General features: G+C 41.1%; 2 protein-coding genes across 4 annotated transcripts in view; both read right to left on the bottom strand.

Annotated features, from left to right (window-relative positions):
- cog5 (component of oligomeric golgi complex 5) overlaps positions 1 to 2,985 on the bottom strand; it is a 50,669-nt gene extending 47,684 nt beyond the window's left edge. The window contains exons 1-3 of one of the 2 annotated variants that reach the window (XM_068586474.1): positions 2,903 to 2,985; positions 2,310 to 2,449; positions 1,409 to 1,466 (exon numbers count right to left, since the gene is read on the bottom strand). In XM_068586474.1, the coding sequence (XP_068442575.1) occupies positions 1,409 to 1,466; positions 2,310 to 2,449; positions 2,903 to 2,948 (244 nt within the window). In that variant the 5' untranslated portion in view covers positions 2,949 to 2,985. Of the gene's footprint in view, positions 1 to 1,408; positions 1,467 to 2,309; positions 2,450 to 2,902 lie in introns of those variants that run through there. The other variant, XM_068586475.1, reaches the window with a different exon arrangement.
- Positions 2,986 to 7,405: 4,420 nt separating this feature from the next.
- tmtc1 (transmembrane O-mannosyltransferase targeting cadherins 1) overlaps positions 7,406 to 12,330 on the bottom strand; it is a 68,739-nt gene continuing 63,814 nt past the window's right edge. For both annotated transcript variants that reach the window (XM_068586383.1, XM_068586384.1), the window contains 3 exons: positions 10,528 to 10,650; positions 8,729 to 8,806; positions 7,406 to 8,265 (listed from right to left, as the gene is read on the bottom strand). In XM_068586383.1, the coding sequence (XP_068442484.1) occupies positions 8,140 to 8,265; positions 8,729 to 8,806; positions 10,528 to 10,650 (327 nt within the window). In that variant the 3' untranslated portion in view covers positions 7,406 to 8,139. The remainder of the gene's footprint in view (positions 8,266 to 8,728; positions 8,807 to 10,527; positions 10,651 to 12,330) is intronic.

Here is a 12,330-nt window from a genome sequence, read left to right as displayed (position 1 = left end):
CAGCCGTGACACCGATCCTCCTGCGTCATGCCCGGACACACATCAGAATGCCCACCACACCGGACGAGGTCCACCAGGTCCACCGTGGATTTCATGCCATGGTTGGGATACCCGGGTGATTGGTGTCGTGGATGGCACACACATGCGCGCCTGTAGCATAATTGCACCTATGTGTGGGGACCACAGCGTGTTGTGTGTGATTTATGCGCTGACAAAGTGGTGGGTGATCGATTTGCCTGACATCGATTGATTTAGTTTCAGCAACACGGCGGTGGACAGCTCCCATTAAGAGCGGCTTAGGAAGCTTCTTTGGCGAGATCTTAAAGAAGACAGTTAGGAACGCGTCTGGGAAACACTCGTATCTTAGCGCTCCTTCTTAGCCAAACCTTCTTTCGATCATTCTTAAGTCCTTAAGAACGATCGAATCTGGGAAACGAAGCCATTACTGCTTTTATTATCCTACTGTAGTTGCGACACTGTTGCTGTTATTTTGGGTAGTTGTAACTTTTTCATCATGTCAAATCAATTCAGTTTATTGTATAGCCCGAAATCACAAATTTGCCTCGGAGGGCTTTACTTCTGTACAATCTGTACACATGCAACATCCCTGTCCCGGGAACTCACATTAGATCAGTAAAAACTCCCCCTAAAAAATAGAAAAAACCCTTTTGACAAGGAAAAAGGGGAATAAACCATCGAGAAAGCAACATAGGAGGATCCCTCTCCGACTCATATAAATCATTTATGTCATATGCATTAAATGTGTTATAACTCTGTTATGTTGTTAATTCTGTCAATTCACGTGACACACATTGGACTGCCATCCATTCTGATAGAGGGGATCCTCCTTTGTTGCTCTCCAGAAGGTTTCTTCCCTTTTTCTCCATGTTAATGTTTTTTTCTGTTCTGATGTGAGTGTCCTAGGACATCTGTACACATACGACATCCTTGTATGTGTACAGAAAAAAAAAAAAAATCGCTCCTCAGTTCTCATCTTCAGGTTTCTATATTTTTTTTCCCTTTCAGGGATTTTTGAGGGTAGAGGGGGTAGAGGGGACAGAGGGGACAGAGGGGACAGAGGGGACAGAGGGTGTTGGTGCGCTACACGTTGTGAGGGCGCTTGAGATCAATTTGTGAGTTGTGATTTTAGGCTGTATGAATAAAATTGACTTGACAACTGTATGATAATTGCTGTTGAGTGAAATAGTGTAATAGGTTTATTGACAATAATGGAAAACTCATCTCACACAGTTATTGGTGTCTGCAATCGATTTGCGAAGAAATTATCGAAAACCAATAACGTAAAAAAAAAAGAAAAACATTCTAATGCCCATGGCGCATGTCTGTGAAGCTGTCGATGTGTTCTTGAGGTTATAAAATGGTGACATATAGAAATGTGTCTCTTTACCTTCAAGGGACTCTATCCCAGTCGCTTGAGACAGTAAGTCTTCATGTCTGGCCACAACCTGGAAAGAAGCAGTATAAACTTAGATGGATTGGTTTTTACAATCTTTATTTGGGGGAGTTTTTCTCGATCCGATGTGAGGTCCCAAGACAGGGATGTTATGTGTACAGATTGTAATGCCTTGTAAGGCAAATTTTGTATTCATAAGTTCGGGGTACATAAAATTAATTGAATTGAATTGAAATTTAATTGAATTGATTGGCGTTGTACCTGGCTATGTAGCTCCTTGTGTAACTGACCCTGAAAAGGTTCTCTAATAGAGTGGTTATTTTTTGAAAGCTTTTATTTATAAGTGTCGTTGTATTTTTCGGGTGCTTTTATTTTGAAGGCCTTCTGGCGATACCGGAAGTACATGTAACGGTTGTAACTTGATTCCATTTTGAAGCACGTCAAAAATGACGGAGTATCTTAAAAGTAACTTTGTATGAATTTAAAAGGACAATGTATTAACGGCAAAGCGCCTGCATGTAATGGGAACAAGGTACTTTATGATTTATTTGGGTTTTATTATATGTTGTGTGACTGTTTTAGTTAACTTGTGTGAATTAATGTATGTATTATGATGTTAATGTTAGGAAACTTTGACATTTTTAAAAGCTAATTTTTGTTTTGTGTTTCGTAGCTCTTACGTTGATTTTGGAAGGACTGACAGAAACGGGAGATGAATAAAATTTATATTCATCAATCAAGCTGAGTCGAAAATCATCAGTACGCTATTACCAATATCCGGCTGGGGTCTGCTACAGTACCTTATAAGGCAAATTTTGTATTCATAAGTTCGGGATACATAAAATTAATTGAATTGAATTGAAATTGAATTGAATTCAATTGATTGGCGTTGTACCTGGCTATGCAGCTCCTTGTCCAGCTGACTAATGCCCTGTGCCAGCTTCGCCAGTTGCTCCGCAATGACAGCATGGTGAATAGCCTGAGCGGTGTACGTCTTCACATCAAAGTCATCCGCCAGAAAATCAGTGTAGCATCCTGTAAACATAGCAGCACATTGTGTAACCATTCACAACAGGTCATATTATTCCCAAATGTCACTTTTGTGGTGTATTGTTACGTTGAGGACGCGTTCAGCTTTCATCTCTGTTGTCTATGTTTCTCAGGCAGACCAGACCAGCAAGCGCCACCACACTGGCTGCGGTCTCTCTGCAACTCGCTTGCCAGTTAGTTTCTTAGTTTCTATCACTTGTGTAATTTACAAGATATGTTTCTGTGCAGCCGTACGAATGGGCAGTAAAAACTGTGCTTCAAGAATATACTTATCCGGATAACGCGTCACTATTCAAAATTAAGATACATAATAGCTGGTTACATTAGTTCGGAAAGGGACGAATGTGGAAATGCATCAAAGCTGTTGGTAAAATGTTTCAGAACTATCGCTGAACACACTCAGTACGACACACATCGCTGTTCACACAGCTGCTTTACCATCTTTCAAAAGTGAATTCGTGGAAGCTTCTCTGCAGTCCTCCATGTTGATACTTCCGCATGTGACGTTTAAACTGAGGGACGCAGCGCGTCTTCTCATCTTCTTCGTTTTGTTTAATGGCAGGTGACAACTATCATTACAGGCGCAATACCGCCACCTACAGTGGAAGAGTGTAAGCCAGACTTCATTCACTCACAAGGAGAGTGCAAGGAGAGAAAAAAAGAAAAAACATTTCCTAAATTGTCTTTATTAATCCAGTTTCTCTCAGAAATTCAAACAAGGCTTTATATTTTACGAAACCAACTTTACTAAATAGATTTATAAGACTCAAGAATCCCAGCCCACAATATTTAAATCAATTATTTAGCTTTAGTTCAATGGTTTCTTCTTCTACACCACATTCAAGCAGACCTGATGGACTGCATTGTTTTATTTAACCCTGTGTGCCCTAACCTGAGTCTTGTTATGACTGTTTGCTCTCTGGAGTTTTTTTTCTTTTGTTTTATTTTTCTTCACACTTTTTTACTTTTTAAAATAGATTTTGTTTATTTTCAACCCAATGCCAGTCAATCTTGATATTGTTCCATATTAATGCTTTAGCTTTACTGAAAGTTACTAAAAAGGCCTCACATTATTTCTTTTTTTTTTACAGGGTATGAAACAGTGTACTGCTTCTTGTGGCTTGCGTTGCTCAAAACAGTATTTTGATTTGCAAACATTTCAGGGGTTTTCAAGGGTGCCTATGAAACTCTAAAAACACACAAAGCATCGCAGCTTTCTTATATCGTGTAGTTAGATTCTTGATTCTTACGTATGGTAGCAATAAAGCAAAAGTTAGGTAAGAGTGATCACTGTGTAAGTATAACCAGACTGTTCGAGGGTGTGAGGTGTTGTGTGCCTGGAATCACTGCAGTCGTTTGCATGTGGTGGAAGATCTGACTACTAAATTTGTCAGATTTGGTGACATCTGAGAACAATACTGTGGTTTATTGATCACATTTAGTTATATGGTTATATGGGTGCTACTTAGTAACTGCAGCGTGCATGCACAGTACCGATAGGAGAGCTACACGTGCGTCCGCTTCGTTAATACACCACAAATATATTGATATACAATATGTAGAAAAATTCTACTTGACACTGAATGTGAAATCATTATTTCTTGCAAAGAAGGAGCAGTTGAATCATATACAGGTTATGCATCAAGTAGCTCAGAGGCCTGTCTCTGAGTTTCTGACTTTTATACACTGTGATAAACAACTCATGGGATGGTCAAGAATCAGGCCGGTCAGAACTCGTTCTTAGTCTTATTTCCTTGTAGACATGTGCTGATGGGAGGGCTGTGTAGTGATGCCCTGGTGCACACTTCCTTGAAGGGATGCGTTATCTGCAAGGTGACGAATATACTGAAACAGTGACACAGTTACAGATACATAGCTTTGTGTTTTGCAACAAATACTTTGCATGAACCAACTATTCTTTTCAATTGGTTTGCATATTCAAATATTTTATGCTCTGTCATGGTAGGTAGCATTATGTGCAAGACAGAGCCACAATCACGGATTGTTTTTTCTATTAGCTCGATTGTAGGGAACACAAATTTCTAAAAATATCATCAAAAAAGGAACGCTTCATAATCTTACGCATGCACCCCAACTTGTATGTTGCGCTACTGTGACTACCAGTTACAATACTTCATCCAATATACAGTAGATGTCTCATTACTTTGTAGAACCTGCAACATTTCTTCCAGCAATAATTTCAGCTGTCAAGAATCAGTTTCTACCTCACTGAAAGCTGTGTCCCAATCTAGCAGCTGCATCCGTTGGAAGCTGCATTCGTAATACAAATGCGTCACAGTGACTGTGACAAGGCTCTCCCATTTCGAAGACTCTTTCACACCAGGGCGAAGCACAGCAGTGAGTGACCAGGAGGATGAGGAGGAGAGCCACCGAGATACAAGGCAAAAAAAGTCAAGATAAGCTCGAGCAGCTCATGCAGAGGGAGGCAAAGAAGATGGACAGGCTCCTTTTTCTAGTCTAGTAGATAAATTGATATATACACTCACTGGCCACTTTATTAGGTACACCTTGCTAGTACAGAGCTGGACCCCCTTTGGCCTTCAGAACTGCTTTAATTTTTCGTAACATAGATTCAACAAGGTGTTAGCAACATTCCTCTGAGATGTTGGTCCATATTGACGTGATAGCGTCACGAAGCTGCTGCAGATTTGTCGGCTACACATGCATGATGCAAATCTCCCGTTCCACCGGTCACTGACTGTATTGAGGATGAATTTGAATGTTTGTGACTTATATCTATTTGGTTTAAATATTGATATTAAATCTGATCATTTATCATTATTTTTTTAACAATAACAAATATTGAATCTGACAACAATGTATTCAGGTGTCACCAAAAAGACTTGATTTGAATGAAACATAAGCACTGATGTTTTGTTTGTGATCCACAGCTGTGGCTTTGCGCATGATTTTTCATGACTTTTGGCACTATAAAATACCTGCAGCATCACAAAGAAGCTGAAATGAGAAGTGTTTGCGGTAAATTGAAAGAGTGATTTGCAGGCATAAAAGACTTCTGGGAGTCAACGTTTTCATATATTCATTGCAACTCCCCAACATCTAGAATCATCATCACTATTTTTAATCATCATTTTTTTCTGTAAGTCCTTTATCAATGTGTTTCTTTTTCCCTTCCTTCTGTCTCTCTCTCTCTCTCTCTCTCAAAACTGCATTTGTACCCATGTTTGAATGCACTTATTGTAAGTCGCTTTGTATAATTAGTGTCAGCTGAATCAAATGTAAATAATGGGTCTTAAACTGTAGTTTGTCAAACATTTATAAACATTTGTAATATTTATAGTAATTTATCCAAACAACATGTAATAAAACATAAACTTTATTTTCTTGATGCAAGTCAGTCATTGGACTTTGCACTAGTCACTTAATTTTCATCCCATTATCGTTCCACAACGATCTTCATTCATAATAAACATCAAACTTCAACAAAACCACAACAAGAAACTAAACAACAATCTTTAGAGGTTCCAGTACGCATGGAGCGACACGTTTCAACTCCTCACACAGGAGTAAATCAACTAGCTGAACTTACTCGTATTATTACAAGTAATTATTAGATCTTAACAGATTTTGAATTTTGTTAACTATTTTCACTGATATACTCAAGCAAAGAGTGGGAATAAAGTCAATCTGGTGGCAAACCTCATCTCTTCAACACAATAATTCAAACCCAACGGTCCACTTACTAACTTTTTGGAGCTTTCTAACTGTCTTCGGTGAATGGAGTTGACTCGTGTCATCAAGTGACAGTAGGTGCAGACCAACAGAAAAATGTAATATCAGATTATCACAGGCAGATATGAAAATTCAAGTTTTGTTGGCATTGTGTATTGCTTTTTCTGGTTAAAATGAAAGATATTGACAGTGGCAAATGACATGAGCTGTAGCTAATTAACATTAAGGCTAGGGTTCGTAATTTCCTACAAAAACATTTTGGCTATATTAGTTGAAATTCTCATGGAAGCCCAAAAGCAATCATCAAATCCTCTAACAAAAAGAAATTAAATCTGTGGCTCTTGCATGACTGTAATAATTGAGATTCCATTTGGGCCAATTTAATTGATTGGGTATGACGGCGTACCTGTCTGCTTGCGCACACTGGCTGCATGTTCATTTTGCATCTGTCTTCCACAAGCTGCTAACTTCCACGAGAACTAACGCACGTTTGTTTTTTGCATTCTAAAAACGTTGGGGTGCTGGGTTGGAGCCTTAAAGAGGCCTGAAAAGACGGGCATTCTGTGTAAACTTGGAGACTTTCTTGCTACACTTATAGTAAGTTTTGGAGCTAATACTGCTCACTAATATCTTAAAAAAAAAAGATTTGGCAACATTGGCCAGGGTTTTTTGGTAGTATACTTTTTTTTAAGGATGATCTAGTGTACTCTCACTAGTTTCTCAAGATTACCAATCCTAGCGTTAATGCCACACTTGCCAACATTTAACTTTGTTATTATCTGGTTAATGTGCTTTCAGCAAGTGGGTGTCGGTTCTTGGCCATCACAAGATCACTTGTGAGGTAAAAGAAACACCACTCAATATTTTTCAATGAACGATGTCTTTTTTTTAATAGTTTAACAAGGCCAACAGACTCTAGTTGCATCATCCCAATTTCAGCTGACCGAATGTTTCAAGAAATCTTTGATTCAATTTTAACTCATGAACTCTTAACTTTAGGACAAAACTTAAGACACTTGTCACCAAAATTGAACAGTAGCACTTCATATAGCATAGTAGAGTTTGGGTTGCATAGCCATTTTCAATGGTATGCAGGGTGTTATTGCACAAGAAGCACAAACAGATGCTACAGTTGTGTAGATGTTGCACCCCATTGTTTCCAAGTATTCTGATTCAGCAGAGACTCAAGCAACGGAGTTGGTTTGACAGTATGGAGCAGAGAGAGTGGGAGCGGCAGCTGACATCTTTTAACAAAAGTGTAGTGTTGCTGTGCTTTAATTACTTTCCTGTATCTCCATTAGTTACATCTTTAAGGCAGCACCCACAACCGTGCTTCTGGTTTGCAAAACAATCACTGTCCCTGTTCTGTGGTTTGGTGTTGGATATGAATGTCCTCCGTGAATTTTGACCGTGAACTGACTCCTGGTCAGTGACTTTGACTCCTTCATGGTCAATGCTAACCGACCACTGAGTTAAGATTGTTTTGTTAGACATACTGTTCCCATGCTCATTTACTTCATAATAATAACATTTTCCAAACAAATACCACCACACTAATGAAACATTCTCAAAGGACTGAATTGGAATGCCTTCACATTGACCTTAATAGTAGATCAATCAAACACAAATGTCAAAAGCAAATGTGCAATCCCTTGACAAAGATGAATTAATCCCTTCAGTCAACCAGAGGAAAGGTGTCTGTACTGTAGCTTGGTCAAGATACAGTCCATACAGACCTTTCTGGTCAGTCTCTTTGACGCCACACCCTCCAAACACGCTGCAGCCCTGAAAAGTTCATCCTTGTTCTCTGCTCTTACTAAGGTTGGTGATCTTAGTAACCAGGTCGGGTCCGTTTTATCCAGCTGCCTGATGGCTGGTGTTTGGCCTTCCGAGGGCTGGGCTGTGCCCTGCTCTCTTTATCTGTGCCCAGAATGGTACAGTGTCTGGGAAACCGTGGTGGGTTACACTTCCCCTGTCAGTCTTCTCTCCAATCGGTCCAGCTTAGCCAAGTTTTCTTTCAGAAGTTTGGAGCCAGGGCTCAGAAGTAAAGCTCGCTTGTAGTACATCCTGGCTGCTGCATAGTCTCCCTGCAAACACATACAGAACAATACATGTATGCAGCAATATGTGTTCAATTCAGAATTTACTTGGGCTGCTGCTGTAAATAGCTTAACTGCAGTTTACTAACTAAGATGATTTTTAATATAAACCCAGCTGAAGCATATCACCTAAATACTAGAAAAGGATATGGGGAATAGATTTAGGAATTACTAATCTGACACATAATTGATCACATTTTTTCCTTTGGTATTTATTTATATTTATGTTTGACAGTAAATAAGCATATAGAAAAACAAGCACCTGAATAACTAAAACAACATTTTAAATACTATACAAGAATATACCTTTCTAATGATAACTATGTTTGAAAAAGTTTTATTATGTTTAATTCAAAACATCTGATTTTGAATGGAAAGAGTTTCGTTAGAATTAGTAAAAGAATGGCATATTGCTGTATTTTGGCTTCAGAAATTAATTGATTTTTGCTACCTTAATGTGCTTAATCCCTCCCATGTTCATCCAGGCCTGGGATTGGTCAGGTTTGAGTTCGACAGCCAGCTTGTAGCTCTGGTGGGAATACACAAAAACCGACTGGTCAGTGTCATATTCCACTCGAGGAACAACAACACGTTTATATTGTCGTAAGGCAGGGGATGATACAGGATTACACTTAATACATTTCCATCATCGGGATAATTGTAAATATTGTCACTTAGATGGGTTGCAACAACCAGGATTACCTCTTAAACTAGGTTTGAACCAGGTTTGTCATTTAATCCAGTTGCAACAAACTTTAAACCTAGTTTAAATACCTTTGGTATTCTCGGTTTAATTTCCATTTAAACCTAGATTAAAATCAAATCTGTTGCACTGGTTTTTTAAACCTAGAATAAACCTGGATTAGCAGTTATATTTCAGTAGTAATTCAGTAGTAATTTTATTGACAACATGGCTGCATATCTTCGCTGGATTAGAGTAAAGAGTTCCTCGCAGGAAAATTAGAGATAAATTAAACCCATTTGAATTCTATGACAACAGCGAGTTTTCACAGCGGTATAGATTCACAAAGGAGTCTGTCATAAACCTCAATGGAAAGGTTGGACCAGCAATCAAGCATGGAAGTGAGAGGAATGCTGTCGTGCCAACACTTCTCCAGCTCCTAGTAGCTTTGTGATTTTATGCTACAGGGTTAGTTTCGGAAAAAGATGGCATAATTTAGGGTTATTTAGTTCCGTAGTTGTTAAACAAAATGTGTGAATTTGTTTACATTTCATCAGAATCCATCATGGCAGACATTGAACATAAACTAATCCTGTTTTAACCCTTGTTTAAACTAGTTTAACTAATCCAGGGCTAAAATTAAGATGTGCAACACACCTCTGAAAAAATATAAACCAGTTTAAGCCTTGATTTACTAACCCTAGATTAACTCTAAACCAGGATTAATTTAATCCTTGTTGGTTCAACCCAGCCTATCTAGTTATCTTATCATGGAAGAGAATACAGCTTGATTTAAAAAGATATTTATGTAGCATGTCTGGACGTCTTACCGAGAACAAGTGACATATTGCCACAGGTTATCGGTACCCAACCCTAGTGGCACATAGGTCTTTGTATGCTCTTCCTTGTTTTTGCTATAGATGAGGACAACATCTCCCTGTAGACCTTCATTGCTATCGTCTACTTTCTGCTAAAAGTCACCGTGGGTATATATATCCAAAAGGTTGGCGGAGGAATCGTTAGCGTCTGAATACGGTGTTGAGGTCAACTTGGATGACTCATCTGTGAGCTTTATAGACCTGGCATCCAAGACGCTGAAGTAGCAGGCTCCTGTTTATTTGGGTGTGATATCGTCAAGAATGGGTAGTAAGGTAACAACCTTTAAGATGTGCAACAACAACCAGGTAACAACCTTACTACCCATTCTTGACGATATCACACCCAAATAAACAGGAGCCTGCTACTTCAGCGTCTTGGATGCCAGGTCTATAAAGCTCACAGATGAGTCATCCAAGTTGACCTCAACACCTTGTTTAAACCTTGTTTTGATGACCTTGTTTAAACTCAAAAACCTCACAAAGACCATAAGTCTCTTATGATTGCTTCACTGTCAACATAATGACAGTCTTGCACAAGAAGTTTAAAATATGTCACAAACCGTTCAAAGTGCTGGCATACTCCCTGATTTTTTTTTGTGGAATTTAGGTTCAAATGTATGCCACATTTGGTGAGAAGCCTGGCTAAAGAGACTGAGACAAAGCAGGTGCGGAGGAAGAAGAGAATGGTACCTCAAAGGCTTGGTCCAGCTGGTTCATCTCTCTGAGCTGGTTTCCTTTGGAGAAGTACAGCTCTGCTCTCACTGTCAGATCACTGGGACTCTGCTGCAGGGCCCTGTCCAGAGCCTTCAGCGCCTGGCATGGACACACATAAATTAACATTCACACTGAAAGTCTCTAAAACCCTCACAGTTGAGTGTTATGCAGCTACTTTGAACCACAAATGCCTCTGAAGGAGCAGACAATTCAAAGAAAGTTGAAACTTAATTAAAGCAAAGCAGAAATGAGAGGAGTACGGAGATGAAGAGTGTGATTGTTTAATCCTGTCTCACAGCGTCAGCTTTATCACTGCCACACTGACTGACCGAGGATACAAACGCAACTCCTACTACAGGCGTTCTAGGCACAGCCAGGCGGGGGCGGAGGAAATCCGGTTCGGGGGCCTCGGGATCACCTCTCTGCTGTTTGCAGATGATGTGGTCCTGTTTGCCTCCTCGGACCGTGACCTCCAGCATTCGCTGGAGCGTTTTGCAGCCGAGTCTGAAGCGGCAGGGATGAGAGTTAGCGCCTCCAAATCTGAGGCCATGGTTCTCTGCCGGAAACCGGTGGATTGCTCCCTTCAAGTGGGGACAAAATGCCTGCCCAAAGTGAAGGAGTTCAAGTATCTAGGGGTCTTGTTCACGAGTGAGGGTAAGGTGGAGCGTGAGATCGACAGGCGGATCGGTGCGGCTGCAGCAGTAAAACAGGCGCTGTACCGGTCCGTCTTGGTGAAGAGGGAGCTGAGTCGGAAGGCGACGCTCCCCATTTACCGGTCGGTCTACGGTCCAACCCTCACCTATGGTCACGAACTCTGGGTCATGACCGAAAGAACGAGGTCGCGGATACAAGCGGCCGAAATGAGCTTCCTCCGTAGGGTGGCCGGGCTCAGCCTTAGACATAGGGTAAGGAGCTCGGACATCAGGAGGGAGCTTGGAGTCAAGCCGCTACTCCTTCGTATCCAAAGGAGTCAGCTGAGATGGTTCGGGCATCTAATTCGGATGCCACCTGGATGCCTCCCATCAGAGGTTTTCCAGGCACGTCCAACTGGGAAGAGGCCCCGGGGAAGACCTAGGACACGCTGGAGGGATTATATCTCTCGGCTGGCCTTGGAACGCCTTGGGGTCACCCAGAATGAGCTGGAAAATGTTGCGGGTGAAAGGGAAGCCTGGGTCGGTCTACTGGTGTGCTGCCACCGCGACCCGACCCGGAAAAGCGGCGGAAAATGGATGGATGGATGGACACTGACTGACAGAATTAAAGGATTTGATTTGTGTCTGACTTTAGCAGACTCCATGTTGTTGGGGGCTAGACAGGCAGACCCCACTACCACTACTCCGCTAGTCCAGCTGAGCCTCCCCGACTGCCCCCAAATACTGAAAATGTTTTATTTTCACTCTTAGAATAAAGCCCAGAAGCTCCGGAAACTATCTTGGGTTTCGAACCTCAGATTCGAGAGGAGTAATGCGGATTTTGTCCCCGTTGTGTAACGGTGGACTAGTGGACCAGTGGACTACTGGAGGGGTTCTGGAATCTTGCCCAACTAGTCTACATGTGCTTTGCGGTCCATCTCGGATTTTTGTGAGGGGTGCTATGGGAGAATGGGGTGCCGGACCCGTTGCAACGGGCCATCCGGTCTCTGTACTCTGAGCTGTGTTCATATTCTCTGCATTAAGTCAGACACGTTCCCGGTAGGTGTTGGCCTCCACCAAGGCTGCCCTTTATCACCGGTCCTGTTCGTGACTTTCATGGACAGGATTTCTAGGCGCAGCCGGGGGG

The sequence above is a fragment of the Clinocottus analis genome, unplaced genomic scaffold (assembly GCF_023055335.1).
Source record: "Clinocottus analis isolate CAN_PGR_092001 unplaced genomic scaffold, fCliAna1.0.p SCAF_20, whole genome shotgun sequence".
NCBI classification, from domain to species: Eukaryota; Metazoa; Chordata; class Actinopteri; order Perciformes; family Cottidae; genus Clinocottus; species Clinocottus analis.
This window is presented reverse-complemented; position numbering and strand designations above follow the sequence as displayed.